Raw genomic sequence first — 18,512 nt, 5'->3', positions numbered from 1 at the left:
CTGTTTTGTATTTGATACACCTCGGCCTTGCTGTACTGTAATTTTGTTAGATTTTTTATAACTAGTCATCTTACCCTGATATCAACTTGTATATATCTCACGCGAGCTCTCTTGTGTAGACACCAAAAAATAAATTTATATGACATATTGACCAAAAAAACACGCATATATCTACATATTTTTGTTAGAATGGGCTATTCTTAAATGAAAAAACACTTACATTGACAATGTAACTACAGGCCTGGGCGAACACGATAAGTTGGCACCACCGGTACGTGCCCGTTGACAAAGGCCTGAGCTCGTTGAGACGCTGCCGCCAGAAGCTTCCTACTGGGAGGAGTGCCGCGCAATATTGATTTCCATTGCACTCTTGTTAATGGCTGGGCCTGCCGAGTGCGGATGTCTTCTACGCGTTCACGGTACCATGCCTCGTTGGCAGGCGTCCATTCCACCCATTGTGATCCGTTCATGCTGGGGGGCACCTGCCACAGGTTCGGGGGAGGGAACCACGATTTTACAGTTATTTGACCTTTAGTAGCTGAGAAAAATGTTGTTAGTGCATAAAATTGAGAATAAACAAGGAAAACATACCTGTGTACAGCGTGTAGGTGCCGCATATAATGGACAGCTCGTTCTCGGTGAGCTGGTCGTCGCAATAACACCAAGTCGTGTCGCCAGCTGGCACGATGAACCCCTGCCGGTTCTGAATGATTTCCTTAGAGGGGCCAGCCAGCCCATCGTCGACGCTCAGAAACTCACTGGCTATCCTACCCACCAATCCACCCCTCAGCAAGGCAGCCCGACCGTGTTGTTGGTGTTTGATGATGTTCTCGCATTGCAATCGGTATGCTTCAAAGTCATCAACACCAAATTTATACGCTGACGGGCGGACAGATCGAGGGGTGTACGGCTCCTGGACAGTGGAGCAGCGACCCGACATTTCAATGCCCATGAGAGTGCGACAGGGCACACCTCTCTCCAGCAGCATTTTTGTGAGGGAGTCGATGCGAGCCCAGGAGTGCTCTAACCTGAGCCGACACACGTAAAGGGCGATCTCCGCCGTTTCGACACCCAACATCCACTCGTGTTCCTCTGAACGAGGTTCTGAAAAAACAAACAGATTTTCATGGGGGCGGTGTATTTGCGAGAGGTCCAGCAGACGAGACAGGGATGTCAGGCTGTGCGTATTGAGGTCAGAGAGGGCGGCGGGCATTTCTGTGCTTGTGGGTTCAATGCAAGCCAGATAAAACTGTTTGATGTGTTGTTGAGCGTCCAGGGCAACTTCTGGGGTAAGTAACTCTGTAAACCCAAAGGTTTCGACCAGTTCATCCCAGTCTGCAGCGGCACAGGGCGTCGTCGTTGTGCCAGGGAGGTAGCCGTAAGATTGGCGCAGGCATCTGACCATATCGTTGTCGGGTGTAATGGGCTGGGGTTGCACAACATCCGTGGCGGGCGCGTCCGTGGTCATCTCAACATCCGCATTTTCATCCTCAACAGATGGGCCTGCTTCCTCCATCTCGAAATCTTCGACGACGGCAGGGGGGCTCTGTTGGACCCGCGACTCGCTCTCTGGGGAACGACGTGCTCGTGGGCGAGAGCGCGTTGCAACCTCTGGGGGTGTTGGCGAGCGACTGCGCGGTCGGCGTCCTAGTGTGGGCCGTGGGGGTGTCGTGGGTGCGCGGCGGGGTCTATCTCGCGATGACGAGGGTGTCGGAACCTCAATGACAGGCGGGTTGTTTGGAGGCAAAGGGGGTGGGGAAGGATTACGAGCGGGGGGAAGGGCCGACGTTGAGGCCACCGGCGCATCGGGGTCAGGTTCAATGGTGTCGTACCAGGGTACGCCTTCCCACTCTTCCTCGGCAGGTGCTGGTTTCGGGTGCTGCCTGGGTTGTTTTGCGGGACGTACACCTCTACCGCGGCGATGCTGGCCTCTAGCAGGCCTTGTCTGTGCCTGATTGCGCTGGTCCAACATTGCGGATGCGCCTGCCAACTCGGCTGGTGGTTCCAAATCTCGACAGAGATCCCATTCGTCGGTCACACCGTTGTAGACCTTGCGGTGTGGGCGAAGTTTGGCCTCCTCGATGCTGTTTCGTGACGTTGCGATGTGTTCGCGCATGTAAACGCTGGCTCCCTCTGTGGACACCAGCGTTTTCCAGACAAATACTTTGCTACGTACCACCGATGGGTTGTTCTCTCGGTTCAGCCGAGCCTGTCTAGCTTCTGGCGTCTCTTTGGCCAGAATCCGTCGCCGTTCTTCCACCCTTGCAGCCCAGTAAGCATCCCAGTCGTCATGCACGGAGGTCAGCAGCTTGTGGTTTTCATTCGCCAGTTCAATCATGCGCAGCGTAGGCAGGTTGGCGCTGTCAATGGCGAGCTGACGCTGTTCCTCGTCTCTCTTTTGGAGCTTCCGTTCCAATTCTTCATACGGCTGGGACATGTGCTGGTCCAATGCCTCTGAGTTGTGGGCGAAATCGTTACTGAGGATAGAATACACCAAAGTAGTGGAGTACTCATCTCCCAGCAACTTCATCGTGAGGCCCTCCGTCGAATGAGATTTATTAAAAAATTTGCGCGCAAAGGCGGCTGCGAGAGACACGTCCATTGACTTGAATAGGTCTGTAAGTGTCGCCGCCAACAAGTCGCGCGGGGGGCGAAGTTCGAGATTGAGTATTTTATGGGTGAGGAAGATTTCCTCTTCCCGCATCCGCCACGGATAATAGACTGGAACATGGTGTTCCAGAAGCCATTCGATGGGAGGGCGTGTCGCGTGGGTGCTGCTCAACTCGTAGACCATGCCGACACGAGGGGTTCTGGCGTTAAACGAAAATACGTTGGAATGATACAAGCCATCCAGCCATACTTCTGAGATGTCAGGATGCTCAGCGCGGAGGCGTTCATGCCATGCAGGGACGGGGCTTTTGGGATCGTGCTTGATGTGCTTTGAATAGATCTCGCGACGACTTTGGGCGACAAGATACGACAGGTAGCCCATCCACAGGATAAACGCGTTTCGGGTGGCCTCAAAGCTCCTTTGCGCGTCTGCTTCAGAGCTATACCTGAGATCATAACCGAAGCTTTTGGGGCTAGGAGGTGGGGTTCCAGGAACGCGACACCATAAGCGGATCTTTTCGCACAGAAGGGTTATGTTTTCATCCAATTGGCGCCATTCTTTTACGCTGTGCCACTCCATTTCATACGTGGCCGGAGACTTGTGCGGTTTATTGCGCAAAATCTTTGGAGACCAGCACAAAAAATTAAACGGCAAGGACACGAATGATGGCGCCAAGGGTATGAAGGCGATCCACCCGTACTGATCGTGCCAGCGCACTGGCTGTTTGACGCCCTCTAAATCCAGGTCTCGTCGCCGAGGTTCTGCTCGTGTCGCCTTTTGTTCGAAGGGGTTGGTGACGTCGACCTCAGCGGGTGGGATGATGACGACACGCTTGCAGTTGGGGGACACGTATATGGTGCCCTTCTGGACAAACGCGGACCCTTGGGCCCAATCGATGTGGGTTTGCTGGGACATCTGCAGCAGAGTAAGTAACAAGCATATGTGGGCAACGAACGTGAACACTTACGGTGGGGGCAGAGCAGAACGGTTAGGACGATGGCGATGGCCTTAGATGGCTGCAGAAGAGCTTCTGCAGTCGCCTCAGATCGCTACAGAAGATCTTCTGTAGTTCTCAGAGGTTGGGGCAATGGGTGTCGGTGGACGCGTCTGGCTACAAGGGCGGAGGAGAGAGCGATGGGGGAGGAGAGAGCGACGGGGGAGGAGAGAGCGATGGGGTAGGAGAGAGCGGGTTGAACGGTTGGGAGGGTGTCGATGACCTTAGATGGCTGCAGAAGAGCTTCTGCAGTCGCCTCAGATCGCTACAGAAGATCTTCTGTAGTTCTCAGAGGTCGGGGCCGTGGGTGTCGGTGGACGCGTTTGGAAACAAGGGCGGAGGAAAGAGTGAGGGCGGCTACAGAAGAGCTTCTGTAGCCTATCTCGGATGGTACACGCAAAGTCGAAAATGGGGGTGGAGGGAAGAACGAGGCTGGCTACAGAAGAGCTTCTGTAACGATTCTCGGACGGCTGACGTGAAGTGTCAAACGTCGGGGCAGGGAAGAACCAGAGTGGCTACAGAAGAGCTTCTGTAACCTTTCTGGGATGGCAGACGCGGCGTGCTACAGAAGAGCTTCTGTAGTGTGCGTGCGTGCTAAAGAAGGAAGTGGACTTAGCGTTGGAATGTTGAAAAAACGCCCAGAGCGGAGTTTCAATTAATCACGTGACCGCTCGCGGGCCCTGTTGATCGCAACCCCCAGAGTGTTCCTGTTCTCCATCCACCTCCAAAGCTCTTTGGTCGTGGATCGTGGGCGAACAGTACCAAAGCTCTTTGGTACTGGTTAGTCCATCCTCCTCCGTGTCGCACCCCCCCTCACGGTGCTCTGATCCTCAAGAGATCTCAGGTTCTATCCACCTCCAAAGCTCTTTGGTCGTGGATCGTGGGCCGTCAGTACCAAAGCTCTTTGGTACTGGTTAGTCCATCCTTCTCCGTGTCGCACCCCCCCTCACGGTGCTCTGATCCTCAAGAGATCGTGGCTTCTGTCCACCTCCAAAGCTCTAGGCTTATTCCCCCCCGAAGGGGGGGCCTTCGTTGCATTGGGCCTCCTGTTTAGAATTCCGGAAATCTGATGCTAGATTCGGATTTCTCGACCTCAAAAACCCCCAAATGCACTTTTAAAATATTTTATTTGGTACATACGGAGGTGCTACATAATTAAATATGTAATTTATGGAGGCCGGCCTCCAAATTGATGGAGGCCACTGGAGGCCGGCCTCCAAATTGATGGAGGTCACTGGAGGCCGGCCTCCGTCTAAAAATAATTTTTGACAGGCACTGGAGGCCGGCCTCCGTCTAAAAATAAACGTGTCGAGGCCACCTGAGGCCGGCCTCGATTCGTACGCGCGTTGTACGCGTGAGTGGAGGCCAGCCTCCACTCGTACACGCCAGCCACTGGAGGCCGGCCTCCCGCCTGTCTCACCGCCCCCGACGCCTCCGCTCACCATCCCAATGCCTGCGCTCGCTGTCCCGACACTCGCGCTCGCCACTGCGTGTCGTTGCGCCGCCACCCCCGGGCCGCTGCTGCCGCCGCCTCCTCCACTCGACGCCTGTCGCTGCTGCCGCGCCGCCTCCCCTCGCCGGCTGCCGTCCCGCTGTCGCGTCCACTCGCCGCCCACAACGACACGCGGCAGAGGAAGCCTTTGTGTTTGTCTGTGTTTGCTTACATTATCTCTTCCTAAGCTTATTCCCCCCAAAAGGGGGGGCCTTCGTTGCATTGGGCCTCCTGTTCAGAATTCCAGAAATCTGATGCCAGATTCGGATTCCTGGACCCCAAAAACCCCCAAATACACTTTCAAAATATTTTATTTTGTGCATACGGAGGTGCTATGTAATTAAAGGTGTATTTTACCGAGGCCGGCCTCCAAATTGATGGAGGCCACTGGAGGCCGGCCTCCAAATTGATGGAGGTCACTGGAGGCCGGCCTCCGTCTAAAAATAACTTTTGACAGGCACTGGAGGCCGGCCTCCGTCTAAAAATAAAAAGTGACAGGCACTGGAGGCCGGCCTCCATCTAAAAATAAACGCGTCGAGGCCACCTGAGGCCGGCCTCAATTTGTATGCGCAACGTACGTGTGAGTGGAGGCCGGCCTCCACTTGTACGCGCCAGCCACTGTTGGCCGGCCTCCCGCCTGTCTCACTGCCCCCGACGCCTGCGCTCGCCATCCCGACGCATGCCCTTGCCACCTGCCCGACGTCTTTGCTCGCCGCTACCCCCGGGCCGCCGCTGCCGCCGCCACCCCCATGCAGCCGCAGTTGCTGCCGCTGCCGCCACCAATACTCGCCGCCCAAGAGTCGCGTTGTTTGTCCTTGCTGTTGTCAAGGACATTCAAACTCCGAACCATGTGAAAAAAACCATCGACGCCGCGGCAGCTACACCAAGTGAACTAACGACTCTTGGTGTATTGTACGCAGCGTGATCGTGCATTTGTAAGGTGTCAGTACAGTGCAGTTGCTCCCTCTATCCTCTAAATCCTCCGTGCCCTTCAACTTTCAGACCCCATCCCGCCTATGCCACATCATTGCTCTCGGTCTCGCACCCCTACTCCTGTTTCCATGCTCATGTCGTCATCGAAACCCTCCCAAACTCACCTGCACAGTGCTAAATGGTGAACTTTGCTTCCGAGTCGATTACCCTCCGTTCCACATTACAAACCACGTATAACAAACAATGACAGGGTGTGTGTTTGACGCAAATCGCGAATTTAAGATTAGGGCTTTTTATCCTTGCTGTACACATTGCGGATGCACACAGTGCCCGTGTATGGGATTCTCCGCAACCCCCTGCCTGCCAACCCTCTTCCACCGTGTGCTGGGTGGACACCATAACACCTCTATTGTTAACGCGTACATGGCGTGCCGAACCATAAGTGTGTTTTCCGGCACCATTTGTCCCTCTTTTTCTAAACTACACTGCTCGACGCTCCGTGAAACACACTGTAAATGGTGAGCATGATATCTCACACACTCCAAACGCGTGAATCACGTAGCATAGCATAGGGACCTCAAATTCTCATTGTTAAATGAATGTATGAATTAGACAACCATGGATGTCATCAAACGGTGCAAAAATATCCATCAAATGACGCATATATTTGACTAATAACGGGTTCCCTGTCTAGCCAGAGATTGATGTGAGCGTCTAGAGCAAATGTGGCTCTCGCAGAGCGCAGCAGCACTCATTCTCACTTCGCACACCGGCATCTTGGAAAGGACATACAAGTTTGGACAACTATGGGCCATGTCTCGTCATTTCCGCTGTTATCCAAGTAGTTATTTCTTTTGACACAATTGTAGGCTAAAACCACCTCTTTGCCACAACCCGAGATTCTACCACACCGTCTTCTCTTTCGACATGCCTCCACTTACTCGACAAATGTCCTGCTGGTTCCACACCTGAACCGGACCCTTTCTACCAATCCCTTTCACCCATGCTGACTGCTGACAAAACAAAAACAACAGTGAAATCGCTCGTGTTTGCTGACGGTGATTGTAATGGCAACGGAATCGGTATTGGGTGTGCCGACATCTATCTCTATAACTCACAGAGCACGAACGAGTATGTATGTATGATGTAACGAACGTTTTCCACTTCTTTGTCGATCAACCCCCTACTCCCTAGCAATTCGCCCATCTTTTTGACGCCTCCCCATCCTCTCAACACATCTCCCGCCGTTCCCGCTCCCGCACCTATTCCGGTTTCTTCTTACTTACACACCATTCACCCGTTCTGACAAAGCAAAATGACAGTGATGTTGCTCGCTGAACCCGAATCTGACTGTAGCACCTATGGCAATGGATTTTCCAATATCTATCTCTCTTGTTCAGACTCCAGAGTACACAAACAACTTTAAGTAGATCAGTGTTTATATACATTGTATCCTCTGTGTCAAAAATATATGTGTATAATATAATGATCAAATGAATCTTTTGCAACACTTGAGCACAGTCATCGAAATTGCGCATATATGCGCATGGGGTGTCTCCCCAACACTGCGAGTTTATGTGCACGCTGCTGAAACTGCCAAACCGCTTGATCATCTGTCCGTCGATGAGTGGTTGCAACTTACCATCGCAATCTACCCCTATCATTGCATCAATCCCGTCATGGTAGTCTCAGAACTCGATGGAGAACTGGAGGGTGTGCTTCGAAAATCGGTCAGTAAATTTCATGACAGTTATTGGGAAGCTGCTTACCGTCTTCATTGTGTTGCCACTCTATCCAGCCAGCATCAGATCAATAACCACCCGCCGTCAGTTTCCTTCAACGCACCGTGGCAGAGGTGCGGGATGTCGTTAAGATTGTATTTTTCCCTTGTAACCCGGTAGATCCAACTAACAGGGAACATCACGGATGGATCATTCACATTCAAGGTGCGTCAGTATAGCTTATGCCAGTCATCATACAGTTGCTTACCGTCATCGTCGTTGTTCTCAACCTATCTTGGGAGGCATCAAGAGTGCGTCTTGTCCCTTGTAGTTTCTTGGATACAACTAACTGGGAACATCACTTCAGCGACAGTAAAGCTTACAACAGTCGAAATTCTGCTGCTTACCGTCATCGCTGTTGCCTTCAACCCACCTAGTAAGTATCATATCAACCAGCTCACACCATCAGTCGCCCTAGTACTCACTGTGTCATCCAACACGTACCGTAAGAACCAACGCACAATGCCAATTACCCTCAACACTTGTATCAACCACCATCCACCGTTATTCGCCATTAACAGTCGCCGTGGCCCGCCAAGAGCGAGGTGGAACAGTCAGGATGCATCAAGACCGTGTTTTGTCCCTCGCAGTCCACTCTGCATCGATGGCAACAGGCGCAGCTCGCTGTTGGTATGTCCAAGGCGTCTTTTTGGGCGTTACAGAGGCGGGCAGGGGAGAATCTACTTTCAAGGTGCGTCAGTGCGTTGTATGACAATCATCATGCTTTTGCTTACCGTTGTCGCTGTTGCTTTTGACCTGTCCAGCAAGTTTCTTATCAAACAGCTCACACCGTCAGTTGCCCTCAACACTCACCGTGGCACAGACATCACATCGACCCGTATCCATCGTTATTCACCCTCAACAGTCGAGGCGGCCGAAAGCTCGAGAGCGGGACGGAACAGTCAAAAAGCATCGAGACTGTGTTTCGTCCCTTGCAGCCTACTCTGCATCAATGGCGAGGGGTGTCCCTCGCTGCTGGGTAGGGGCCAGGCGTCGTTTTTGGTCGTTACAGAGGCGGGCAGAGGAGAATCACAAGGGGAATCTACTCCCAAAGTGCGTCAGTAGATTGTATGATAGTCATCGGCTGCTTACCTCGTTTATTGTGTCGCCGTTCAGCCTATCCAGCAAGCGTCAGATTAACCAGCAAGCACCGTCAGTTGCTCTCAACACTCACCGTGGCACAGACATCAGGAGCGGATTTAGGACACATGTTTTGTCCCCCATAGTCCGGTCGATCCAACTTGCGGTGAGAGAGGCGGGTGGGGAATCCACTTCCAAGGTATGTCAGTAAAGACTATGACAGTTATTATTCTGCTACTTACCATCATTTGACGTGTCAACACCGTCTTGAACATTTCCAGCAACCTTCGTATCAACTCATGGTAGATGGGTCTAAAGGACATCCTGTCAAGGTGCGTCGTCAGTGGTCTGCGTATCATAGGAGCCCTGACTCAAGGAAATCACGCCTTGTCTGTGCAGCGAGAAGCGGAGTGAGTAGCAGCACATTGTTGGGTGGGTGCAACTCACCGTTACGGACAATATCCATTTGATGACTCGCTGGAGAATGGGGAATGATGATGTTAATGGTTAGTGAATGGTGCTCCTCTTCTACACTGTATATTACAATCGATGACCGGCTGGTATAGTCTATTTAATAGTAATTAAACAAAAATGAAGCATCTCCTACAGAGGCTAATTGCAAAGTTCCCACTTCCCTATGGCTTTAAACGACAGCCAGGCAAGTCTATAAATATATCTTCGTGCCATTGGACAGTTGGAAACTGATTGAATATCGAGCATGGCGAAATCGAGCCGGGAAAGGAGGTGAGGATACGTTACGTGCATATTTCATGGGTTTCCATTGGCATTTTCGTGTGAGCGGTATAGTGTCCGGGAGTGCTGTTCAATTGCAGTTATATGCAGTAAACATGTGTGGAATAGTGTTTAACAGGAATGTACCTGGCTACAACTTTGCAACATCCAACCGCTGCATCGTGCTCTATGCATCTGCACCTCTAATTTAGATATCACACGTTAATGTGGAAATAACTCCGTACTTGAAACCCTAGGCTTATTCCCCCCCGAAGGGGGGGCCTTCGTTGCATTGGGCCTCCTGTTTAGAATTCCGGAAATCTGATGCTAGATTCGGATTTCTCGACCTCAAAAACCCCCAAATGCACTTTTAAAATATTTTATTTGGTACATACGGAGGTGCTACATAATTAAATATGTAATTTATGGAGGCCGGCCTCCAAATTGATGGAGGCCACTGGAGGCCGGCCTCCAAATTGATGGAGGTCACTGGAGGCCGGCCTCCGTCTAAAAATAATTTTTGACAGGCACTGGAGGCCGGCCTCCGTCTAAAAATAAACGTGTCGAGGCCACCTGAGGCCGGCCTCGATTCGTACGCGCGTTGTACGCGTGAGTGGAGGCCAGCCTCCACTCGTACACGCCAGCCACTGGAGGCCGGCCTCCCGCCTGTCTCACCGCCCCCGACGCCTCCGCTCACCATCCCAATGCCTGCGCTCGCTGTCCCGACACTTGCGCTCGCCACTGCGTGTCGTTGCGCCGCCACCCCCGGGCCGCTGCTGCCGCCGCCTCCTCCACTCGACGCCTGTCGCTGCTGCCGCGCCGCCTCCCCTCGCCGGCTGCCGTCCCGCTGTCGCGTCCACTCGCCGCCCACAACGACACGCGGCAGAGGAAGCCTTTGTGTTTGTCTGTGTTTGCTTACATTATCTCTTCCTGAATCCGTGCATATAGACGATGCGCTCGCTTTCGCGCATTCTCCTCCGCCGCCGCCTCTTCCTCCCGGCACCTGTTCTCACAGTGAATAATGGCGGCCCGCCCGCCCCCGGCCCTGACATCCACCAACAACTGCAACAACAACAGCACCACCGACAGCAGCAGCAACAGCAGCACATACCCTCGCACACCACACACGCGAACCATTCCTTGCTGTACGACCACCTCTCGCATCAGACCCTCAACCCCCTCGAGCGGTTACTGCTGTTCTCATTGGCACATGAGTGCGCAGGGAGTGTGAGGCGGAAGACGGTGGATATGATATGTGATGTTGCGAATCAGGGGATGGCGAGGGGTAGACCGTGGCATGCGTTGCAGGCGCAGGCGTTTAGTATGACACATGCACAGGGGCTTGGAGGTGAGGAGGGTTCAGGCAGTGTGGGTGGTGGTGCGGTGCCCGGGTGGATGTTGAGGGAGAGCGCGTATAGAGTTTTTGCGGGATGTCCGAACCTTGTGATGGACCTCCAGATCAATGCCATGCTCGGTGTGTTTCAGTGCGGCTTGCAGGATCCAGAGAATATCGAGGTGTGTCTGCTTTACTTTATAATTTCGGTAGGAAGGTGCTGACGGCTGGGTTTTTGTGGTAGTGGTGGTGGTTTATACAACGTATGGTATTGAATAGGTCCGCCATGCAGCGCTCCTGGCGTCCGTAGCATTCCTCTCTTCAGCAGACGCCACACAACTCGCACAGTCCATTTCCCTGCTCTCACCAATGCTCAACACCCTCCCAGCCCTCTCCAACGCGCTCTCCTAACCACCATTACACGCTCCCCTCCCTCCCCCATCTACATCTTCCTCTACATACACATACGCACTCTCACGACCAAAAACGTCCAACTACCACTACCTATCCACCTTCCTCTCGACACTCACACCGCTCGCGAGCACACATCCTATCCTCTTCGCACCGCATTTGCAGACACTTCTGACGTTCTTGCCGAGAACCCTAAATCCTACCTCCCAGATCCTTCACTCGTCGGCAATAATGTTCTACGAGGGTGATGGTCAGGAGCGGCTCAGAATGCAAGGGCGGACTCCGATACTCATGGTGTTGCGGTGCATTCACGTAGTTGCGAGGCGTAGGACAGCGGAGAGGGCGAGCTGAATGGCGTTGAGCGGAGGGCAGAGCAAGAGAATGCAAGAAAAGGATACATACCGTGTCGTCGGCCACGTCGCGCGGAAACCCTAAACCGCAACAATGGGCAAAGGTACGTCAGTGTTGTCCCACACATTGCACACCGTCAGGCTCACCATTGTCCATGCTCCAGAACGCCCACCGTCAGACACCTGCTGCAACGCCCGTCAACATCGACTTGTCGGAGGGGGCATATAAAAAGGGAGCGGGCACAAGTGCTGGACACCTCTGAGAGGGAAAAAGAGAGGGGATGAGGGAATGAAGGGTATTGCCGAGGTCAGTCGTCCTTATATACCTACTAGTGTCCGCTGCATGTCGGAAGTAGCCCAAATATACTCCCTTGTCTTTTGCTGCAGTGTTACGCGATGCTGGACCGGTTGGCCGTTGCGCAGATCTGGACCAATATCCCCCATTTCAACGTATCGCGATGCAATTTGTGGAATGCGGTATTCAATTCACGCATTCAAGACTCGTACGGCTAAACCCTAAAACCTGCTGACTCCTATATCAGCCGAGTATAGGTATGTGATCTCTGATTAAAGTGTTATTTGCGTTGTATGCAAAGATGTGCATTCTCGGAGCTTAATTGATGTTCGTATTCAATGTAAACTTGAATATCGTACGCCAGGCACAGTGAATCCCAAAGTCATACAGACAGTCCAGGTAACGACTCCCCTTCCAATCAGGGGCTACTTTACATTGAAAAAGACGTACACTAGGTAAAAGCATTATTGGAATGATGAGGGTATTCCAATCATGACTCCGCACAACGATACGCGACTAGAACAAAATTTCCGACCTACCAATCATTAATCCGGGCACAATCGGCAGTCCTGCACCACCAACAACGTACTCAGAGGCTCCAAAATCCGGGACAGACGCGGAAACGACGCAGAATCGCTCTCCAGGTAAGTTGAATCCTCCAAAATGCAATGGGACCGATGTTGTTTCCCTCATTTCTTCTGACCTTCTAGGGCGCATAACGGCAGTATATCCGAGCCAAGCATGTCCCCGCTAGTGCCCGAGAAGACCTGTAACGAAAGTAAACGTTGGAAACAGGCTGGAATTGCGAATTGGGGGAGGGAGAGGATGTGGACATGTACGTGTGTTGAAAATTTTGATAAAACTTTTGTGATTGTTGACTTTCTATGGATGGTATGAGTACTAAGGGGTGTACTGCGTAGTCTACCTGTACAGGGGAGTCTACGAAATGAGTTTAACATTCAGGTATTTCTTCATTTTTGTTTGATTTCGTTGAGGGTGTATTCGGGCGCTTAACATGTTTTGACACTTTCATCTTTGCTCAGCCGCACTCAACTTTATTTACGCACTAATTCAGGTACAGGACATATTAATTCATCTCTGTAGTACTCAAATAATACCATAGCACTTGTGAAACTGTCAAAATGTGAGAAATAAGCAGGTTCACGGCTCAGCGTGAACCTGTCCCATTTTTGACCATTATCTCTATACCACGCACCACCAAGTCTTCAACCGGACATCACTGCACCCAATTGTGTACCCCGATGCCATTCAAATGACCAAAATGCAGCAAACGGCCATGATACGTACACCACGTCGTTCTTACGAGCTTGCGCTGAATGTCACTGAGTACGTGTTGCAGCGGGCTTCCGGGTTCTGTAGCACCATATTAACATCAAATTTGCTATCCAAGCAATACTAGAGCAGGCTATAATAAGATATGTACCAACTGGAAACGTTTGGGTTTCTAGTGAGTCCGCTTTGTTAACTGTGTTATACAGTGTACTCACCTCGCAACACTCCAGCGGTACCACCCTTCGCCCTCATCCAACTTCAACATCGCCGGATCCAAGGTTGTGCAAGCCAAAAGCGTGTATGCTGCTTGGAATGATGGACAAGAAGGTGTGGTTGGATGTCAGCTACTGTATTGCAGAGAATGCTGCGTGTCAAGGTCAGTTCAGGCAGATTCTCAACAAAAAGTGCGTTGATTTACTTACCTAGGCGTCGTTGTCCGTCGCCGGCGTCGACTTCCAGGTCGATTCAACACTGTTATGGGGCGGTCAATCAAGAGTGGTACCCGACGAGCAAAACACGGAACAACTTACATTTTCAACACCGGTCCGCCGCTGGCAGAGGCTTGTCGCTGTCGCAAACAGCTACGTGTCAACGCATATCCATGTCGAACAGCGTATTACTTACCTGCAAGTGTCCTACAAAACATACACTCGTATCCCGCGGCGTCTTGATGGGTAGGGTAGCCTGCACAGAAGGCTGGTGTTGAAGAATGAGATGTGAATGTGAATTGGTGTATTGGGATTCAACTTCAAACAGGTGTCGGTTCAATTTCGACTGCACTCAGCTCTAGATTCCCTATGAGCGCCACCCAGATAAAGGTATTGTAACCCCCAAGTCTCCCAAACATGCAACACACCTCAATTACAACCATAAGCACCGTTCTCCATTCAGAACCAATGTCCAGGTTCTCCACGCATTCATAAAAATTTTGTTGGCACTTCCTTCGTTCTCAGTTACATCTCCACTGACAGGTGTTGTAATTATGTTTAGGACTGATGGGAATATTTCAAACACCTGGAAGCAAAGAAATTGTTTGCAAATGAGAGCTAGGGTGAATGGGGGATGGAGGAGGGTTGAGAATCGAGATTCAGATATCCAAGTCCAGTGAGTTGTGTATCAACTTGAAATACCATTCTCATACGACCTCAATACACTGAATTGAATACCTAGATACTTTGAACGCGTGGCGGCCGTATGAGAATGGTATGTACATACAAAATCATGGATATTAGGTGCGTATCACGACGATTAGTTCTTGCAGAATTGCTGAGGACATTATCAACCATTGTACGTCATTCAGTATACAATATATTCTCCCAGCTTTACTCATACAAGGACAGATTATGCAAACACGCTTGGAGTTCCAGAAAACAAGGATAACGTAGGTGTGCCTTCATTCGCTTTCAATCTCAAGTCCACTAATTGTCCGTCTACACAGCATCCCAACTCACGTCACTCGGATACATATGGTAATAGGCAGAGATACTCACATGCGTTCCAGAAGAAACGGCGTTTGAAAAGGTGAGAAACAGCGAAATGGGGCAGGAGGGAAGGATAGATGACTTGACATTTTGAGTTATCGTTTCGAGTCTGACTATCGGTGTACCATGTTACTGCTATTGAATGTGTGAGTAGTATCAAATATATCTTTCATTTGAATGTGTCATTAACACGAATCTAGAAAATGACAAGTGGGAGGTGTGATTATGGCGAGTATCCATTAAATTTCAATTCATAGAAAATACTGATTTTTTCATTTAGCTTAGACTTGTAATATGTCAGAGGTGTATAATTCAACCATTATTTGCTATACGTGCAAAATACGGACGGGAAATACGAGGTATATGATCCCCGTACCCTCAATTCAATGCATTCTCGCTTTCCTAATGTCGCCGCTAATGTCGCATTAGTACTCACGGCGTATGTTTTGGGCGCTTAACGAATGCCACTCTCATTTTTCACCCAACAGTCGTGTGAGTGTTTGATTCTCTCTATATTACATATTCCACATCGGCCCATAGTATGCTAATACACATAATATCCATGGAACAACTGTATTCCTTTGTTTACTGCCCAGGTACGTTGAAACCGAGTGTGTGGCTTTGATCCATGTTCAACTTTGTTCAACTTTGATTCAAGTACATCCAGCTTTTTTACATATTAACGACGGAGGCTCCCACAAAGCACATATTAGCGTTGGTTAGGGTTTATAGTTTAGGGTTGGTGGTGACCACAAAAATACAGATTAGGATGGTTTAGGGTTTAGATTTTAGGGTTGGTTAGGATTTGATAATACCATAAAAGCACAGATTAGGCTGGTTAGGGTTGGTAAATACAATTATATATGTAGCAGGTTTTAGGGTTGGTGTGTATGTACCAATTTATCCAATGTGCATTTCACGGCGTTCTGGTGCAGTTGGTAAACTGCTATGTTTGATTTACTGTGATTTGTGGAATGCGGTATTCAATTCACGCATTCAAGACTCGTATGCACGTACGTACACTACGAGCAGAAATTGATGCTTTGCACATTTCGTGTTCGTTGCAGTGCGTACATATTCCATCTTTTGGATGCAGAAAATTGAACACAGTGTCCCCGCTAGTGCGCTCTGACATTATGAATAGCCGAGCCTAGTACCATATCGGATCAAAATCGAAAAAAAAATGCATTGAAATGTCGTGTAACGGCGATTTGGGCGAGGAGGAGAGAATCCGGTTACATGGGATGGAATTGCACAATAAGTTGTGCTTTGCGGATGCCTTGGAGTGTTTGAAAATCTTTGGTATGCTGGTAGGTATATGGATCGTCTTTATACGAGATTTGTGCATTCAATTATATGTATATAGAACTTGTTCATTTCGGCGCTTAACTGCATGCAACTCCACGATATTGATTTCCACAACGGATTAGCAGCTGCAGTACAACTTTAACACTCACTCACAGACTGAATCAAGAAAACAACATCCATCAGGGGCTCCTGAACATTAGCATATTGGAGTAAGAGTATCGATTAGACGATGAGGGTATGTACAAGACACCCGCATCTCTTCTACACTACACCAACACCACATCCACACCGAAATCTCTTATCTACACCCACCCAAATGCACCATTCAAAATGCCCCACCCCTCCAATCCCCGAGAACAATGCAGAACCACATTCCATGTACGTAGCATGCTGCAACGAGTGTTGTTATTTATCATTTCACTCACGTCTTAAAAAGTACACAAGTACCTAACTAGAGGGCTATACAGGACAGCATGATCGTTTAAACGGCAATACATGCACAGAAACACATTTAAAGGGTGTGTACCTGCATGTCCGTCCGCATGAAAACGCGAGCAATAACACAAGTTCCGAACATTACATCAGTTTTTATTACATACTGACATAGGGGCGTGTCTAATTCAACGTCTTTTGACTCTCCAAAAGCCCGTGAAATGCGTGAAACGGCTCGGGAGAGCCTCCACGTGTCTCCTTCAAACAAGACATCCTCCATAATCCAAGTAGTTTCTCAAGGCAACGCTACGCAGATAATTAGCACTAGTCCATATATAGAATCAAGCTGAATACATACGTTTGAAAAGTGGTGTAAAAACGGATGGGGAGACGAGGAGCGGCATATTGATTTGATAAACGCTCCGTTGCGAAATTGGCACGGTAAAGTCGCTTCTGTTTGTTGTTCTCCAATGCCTGTTCGGATTGATTTGAATCTGGAGAACAAATTGACATTCCATTTGCGCGGACGTACATACGATCTCATGTGTATAAGCTAAATGTTGTCTGAAAGCAAAAATCAAAAGGACATACACAACACGTCATGACCGTCTGTTCAAACCGGTGAGTTCCTGTCCCTGAAATGCTGAATTGCTATTTTCTTAGAGACCACTTAAGGATGTCAATAATGTAAGATAGCTCACCTGGTGGTTGGTACACGCTCCTAGTGTCCGTCCTGCCAGTGCAATCTCACACAAGGTGCGGGGCTGTCTTCACGATGGATTCAACGATCCAAAGACACTTGAAGATTATATTAATCGTGTGTTAGTGTGTAGTATCGGCGAAGCTAAAAATGTAGACGTACCGATGAGTTGGAAGGTCTTCGATGGAAAGGGGAGCATGGGAATACGAGGATGAAGCGGTGTAGGTTGGTCGAGGGTCCAAAAGGCGGAGGTTCTTTGTGTATGCGCCATACGCACATGCGGGGTGGTAGATGGTGTGTATAAACAGATTGAGATATGCAAAAAAGTGTATAGAAAAAAATACAACTTACATTCCACTACACTGACGCATCACTAATTTGAGAGAATTTAAGTACGCTGCACACAGCATACCAGAGTCATTAATACTCACCTTTGGGCACCAGACGACACGATGGCCTGGCATTCAAGAAGCCGCTGGCTGAAAGAGGCGCGTCGGGATGAGGTGCGTGTCCGTTATATTGTGTCTTTGGACAACAATGTTGTTGTGCATCTTCACCAGCGAACGCGGTTGGTTATGGTCGTGGTTGTGGTATTGAGGGGTCTTGTGTGCGGCAAGGGTGCTTGTGTTGACGTGGCGCCTATGTGTCAGAGGTGAGTAGCCAAAAACTTCTGTGCACAATCACTCACCTTTGGGGGTCAGCCGAAACGATGACCTGGCATTCGACGGGTGGCTGGCTGGAAGAAATGCGTCGGGATGAGGTGAGTGCGCAGTTTTTTGTCATTTCATTATACTGGGACTCACTGACAACGTTGTGATAGTCGAGGTCGTCGTTTTGAGGGGTCTTGTGTGCGTCGAGCGGCTTGAATGTATCGACGTGGCGTCTATGTGTCAAGGTGAGTAGCCGAAAACGTCTGTGCTGGACTACTCACCTTTGGGCACCAGACGACACGATGACCTTTGAGATGCTGCTGACTGAAAGAAACGCGTCGGAAAGAGGTGAGTGAGAATGTTTTTCCTTGACTTTGTTATGTCTGGGACTCATTAATGACGGCACCACGTCGTTCTTCACCAGCTGCACGGGTAAGGTCGCCGTTGTGTCAAAGGGTTTGTGTGGGTGTCAAGGTGAGTTTCTGGACGCGCCTGTGCTGGTTTGCTTACCTCGGGTCTTCACAGATGATGACCTGGCATTCAAACAACAAAAAGAAGTTGTCAGTCGCGGCGGCAAATCCCCAGCTCAGTGTTAGCTTACCTGGAGGTGGAGCGAACAGGAGAAAATTGGAGAGC

The 18,512-nt window shown here is 50.1% G+C and overlaps 4 protein-coding genes across 4 annotated transcripts; 2 read left to right on the top strand and 2 right to left on the bottom strand.

The window, feature by feature from the left end:
• Nucleotides 1-233: 233 nt before the first annotated feature.
• On the bottom strand, nucleotides 234-3,526 carry JR316_0013492 (uncharacterized protein; the record flags this gene model as incomplete). The annotated part of the gene is made up of 2 exons (XM_047899082.1): nucleotides 234-538; nucleotides 592-3,526. 2 exons carry the CDS (start codon nucleotides 3,524-3,526, stop codon nucleotides 234-236), a joined length of 3,240 nt encoding a protein of 1,079 aa, XP_047741844.1.
• A 6,801-nt stretch (nucleotides 3,527-10,327) lies between these two features.
• Nucleotides 10,328-11,180, top strand: JR316_0013491 (uncharacterized protein; the record flags this gene model as incomplete). Its single annotated transcript, XM_047899081.1, has 2 exons — nucleotides 10,328-10,522; nucleotides 10,572-11,180. The coding sequence occupies 2 exons, from the start codon at nucleotides 10,328-10,330 to the stop codon at nucleotides 11,178-11,180; spliced, it is 804 nt and encodes a 267-aa protein (XP_047741843.1).
• Nucleotides 11,181-13,666: 2,486 nt separating this feature from the next.
• Nucleotides 13,667-13,983, top strand: JR316_0013490 (uncharacterized protein; the record flags this gene model as incomplete). The annotated part of the gene is made up of 2 exons (XM_047899080.1): nucleotides 13,667-13,681; nucleotides 13,732-13,983. 2 exons carry the CDS (start codon nucleotides 13,667-13,669, stop codon nucleotides 13,981-13,983), a joined length of 267 nt encoding a protein of 88 aa, XP_047741842.1.
• Nucleotides 13,984-17,583: 3,600 nt separating this feature from the next.
• On the bottom strand, nucleotides 17,584-18,270 carry JR316_0013489 (uncharacterized protein; the record flags this gene model as incomplete). Its single annotated transcript, XM_047899079.1, has 5 exons — nucleotides 17,584-17,599; nucleotides 17,658-17,701; nucleotides 17,760-17,865; nucleotides 17,915-18,109; nucleotides 18,158-18,270. The coding sequence occupies 5 exons, from the start codon at nucleotides 18,268-18,270 to the stop codon at nucleotides 17,584-17,586; spliced, it is 474 nt and encodes a 157-aa protein (XP_047741841.1).
• Nucleotides 18,271-18,512: the final 242 nt, after the last annotated feature.

This window comes from Psilocybe cubensis, assembly GCF_017499595.1.
Source record: "Psilocybe cubensis strain MGC-MH-2018 chromosome Unknown contig2, whole genome shotgun sequence".
In the NCBI taxonomy this organism is placed as follows: Eukaryota; Fungi; Basidiomycota; class Agaricomycetes; order Agaricales; family Agrocybaceae; genus Psilocybe; species Psilocybe cubensis.
This window is presented reverse-complemented; position numbering and strand designations above follow the sequence as displayed.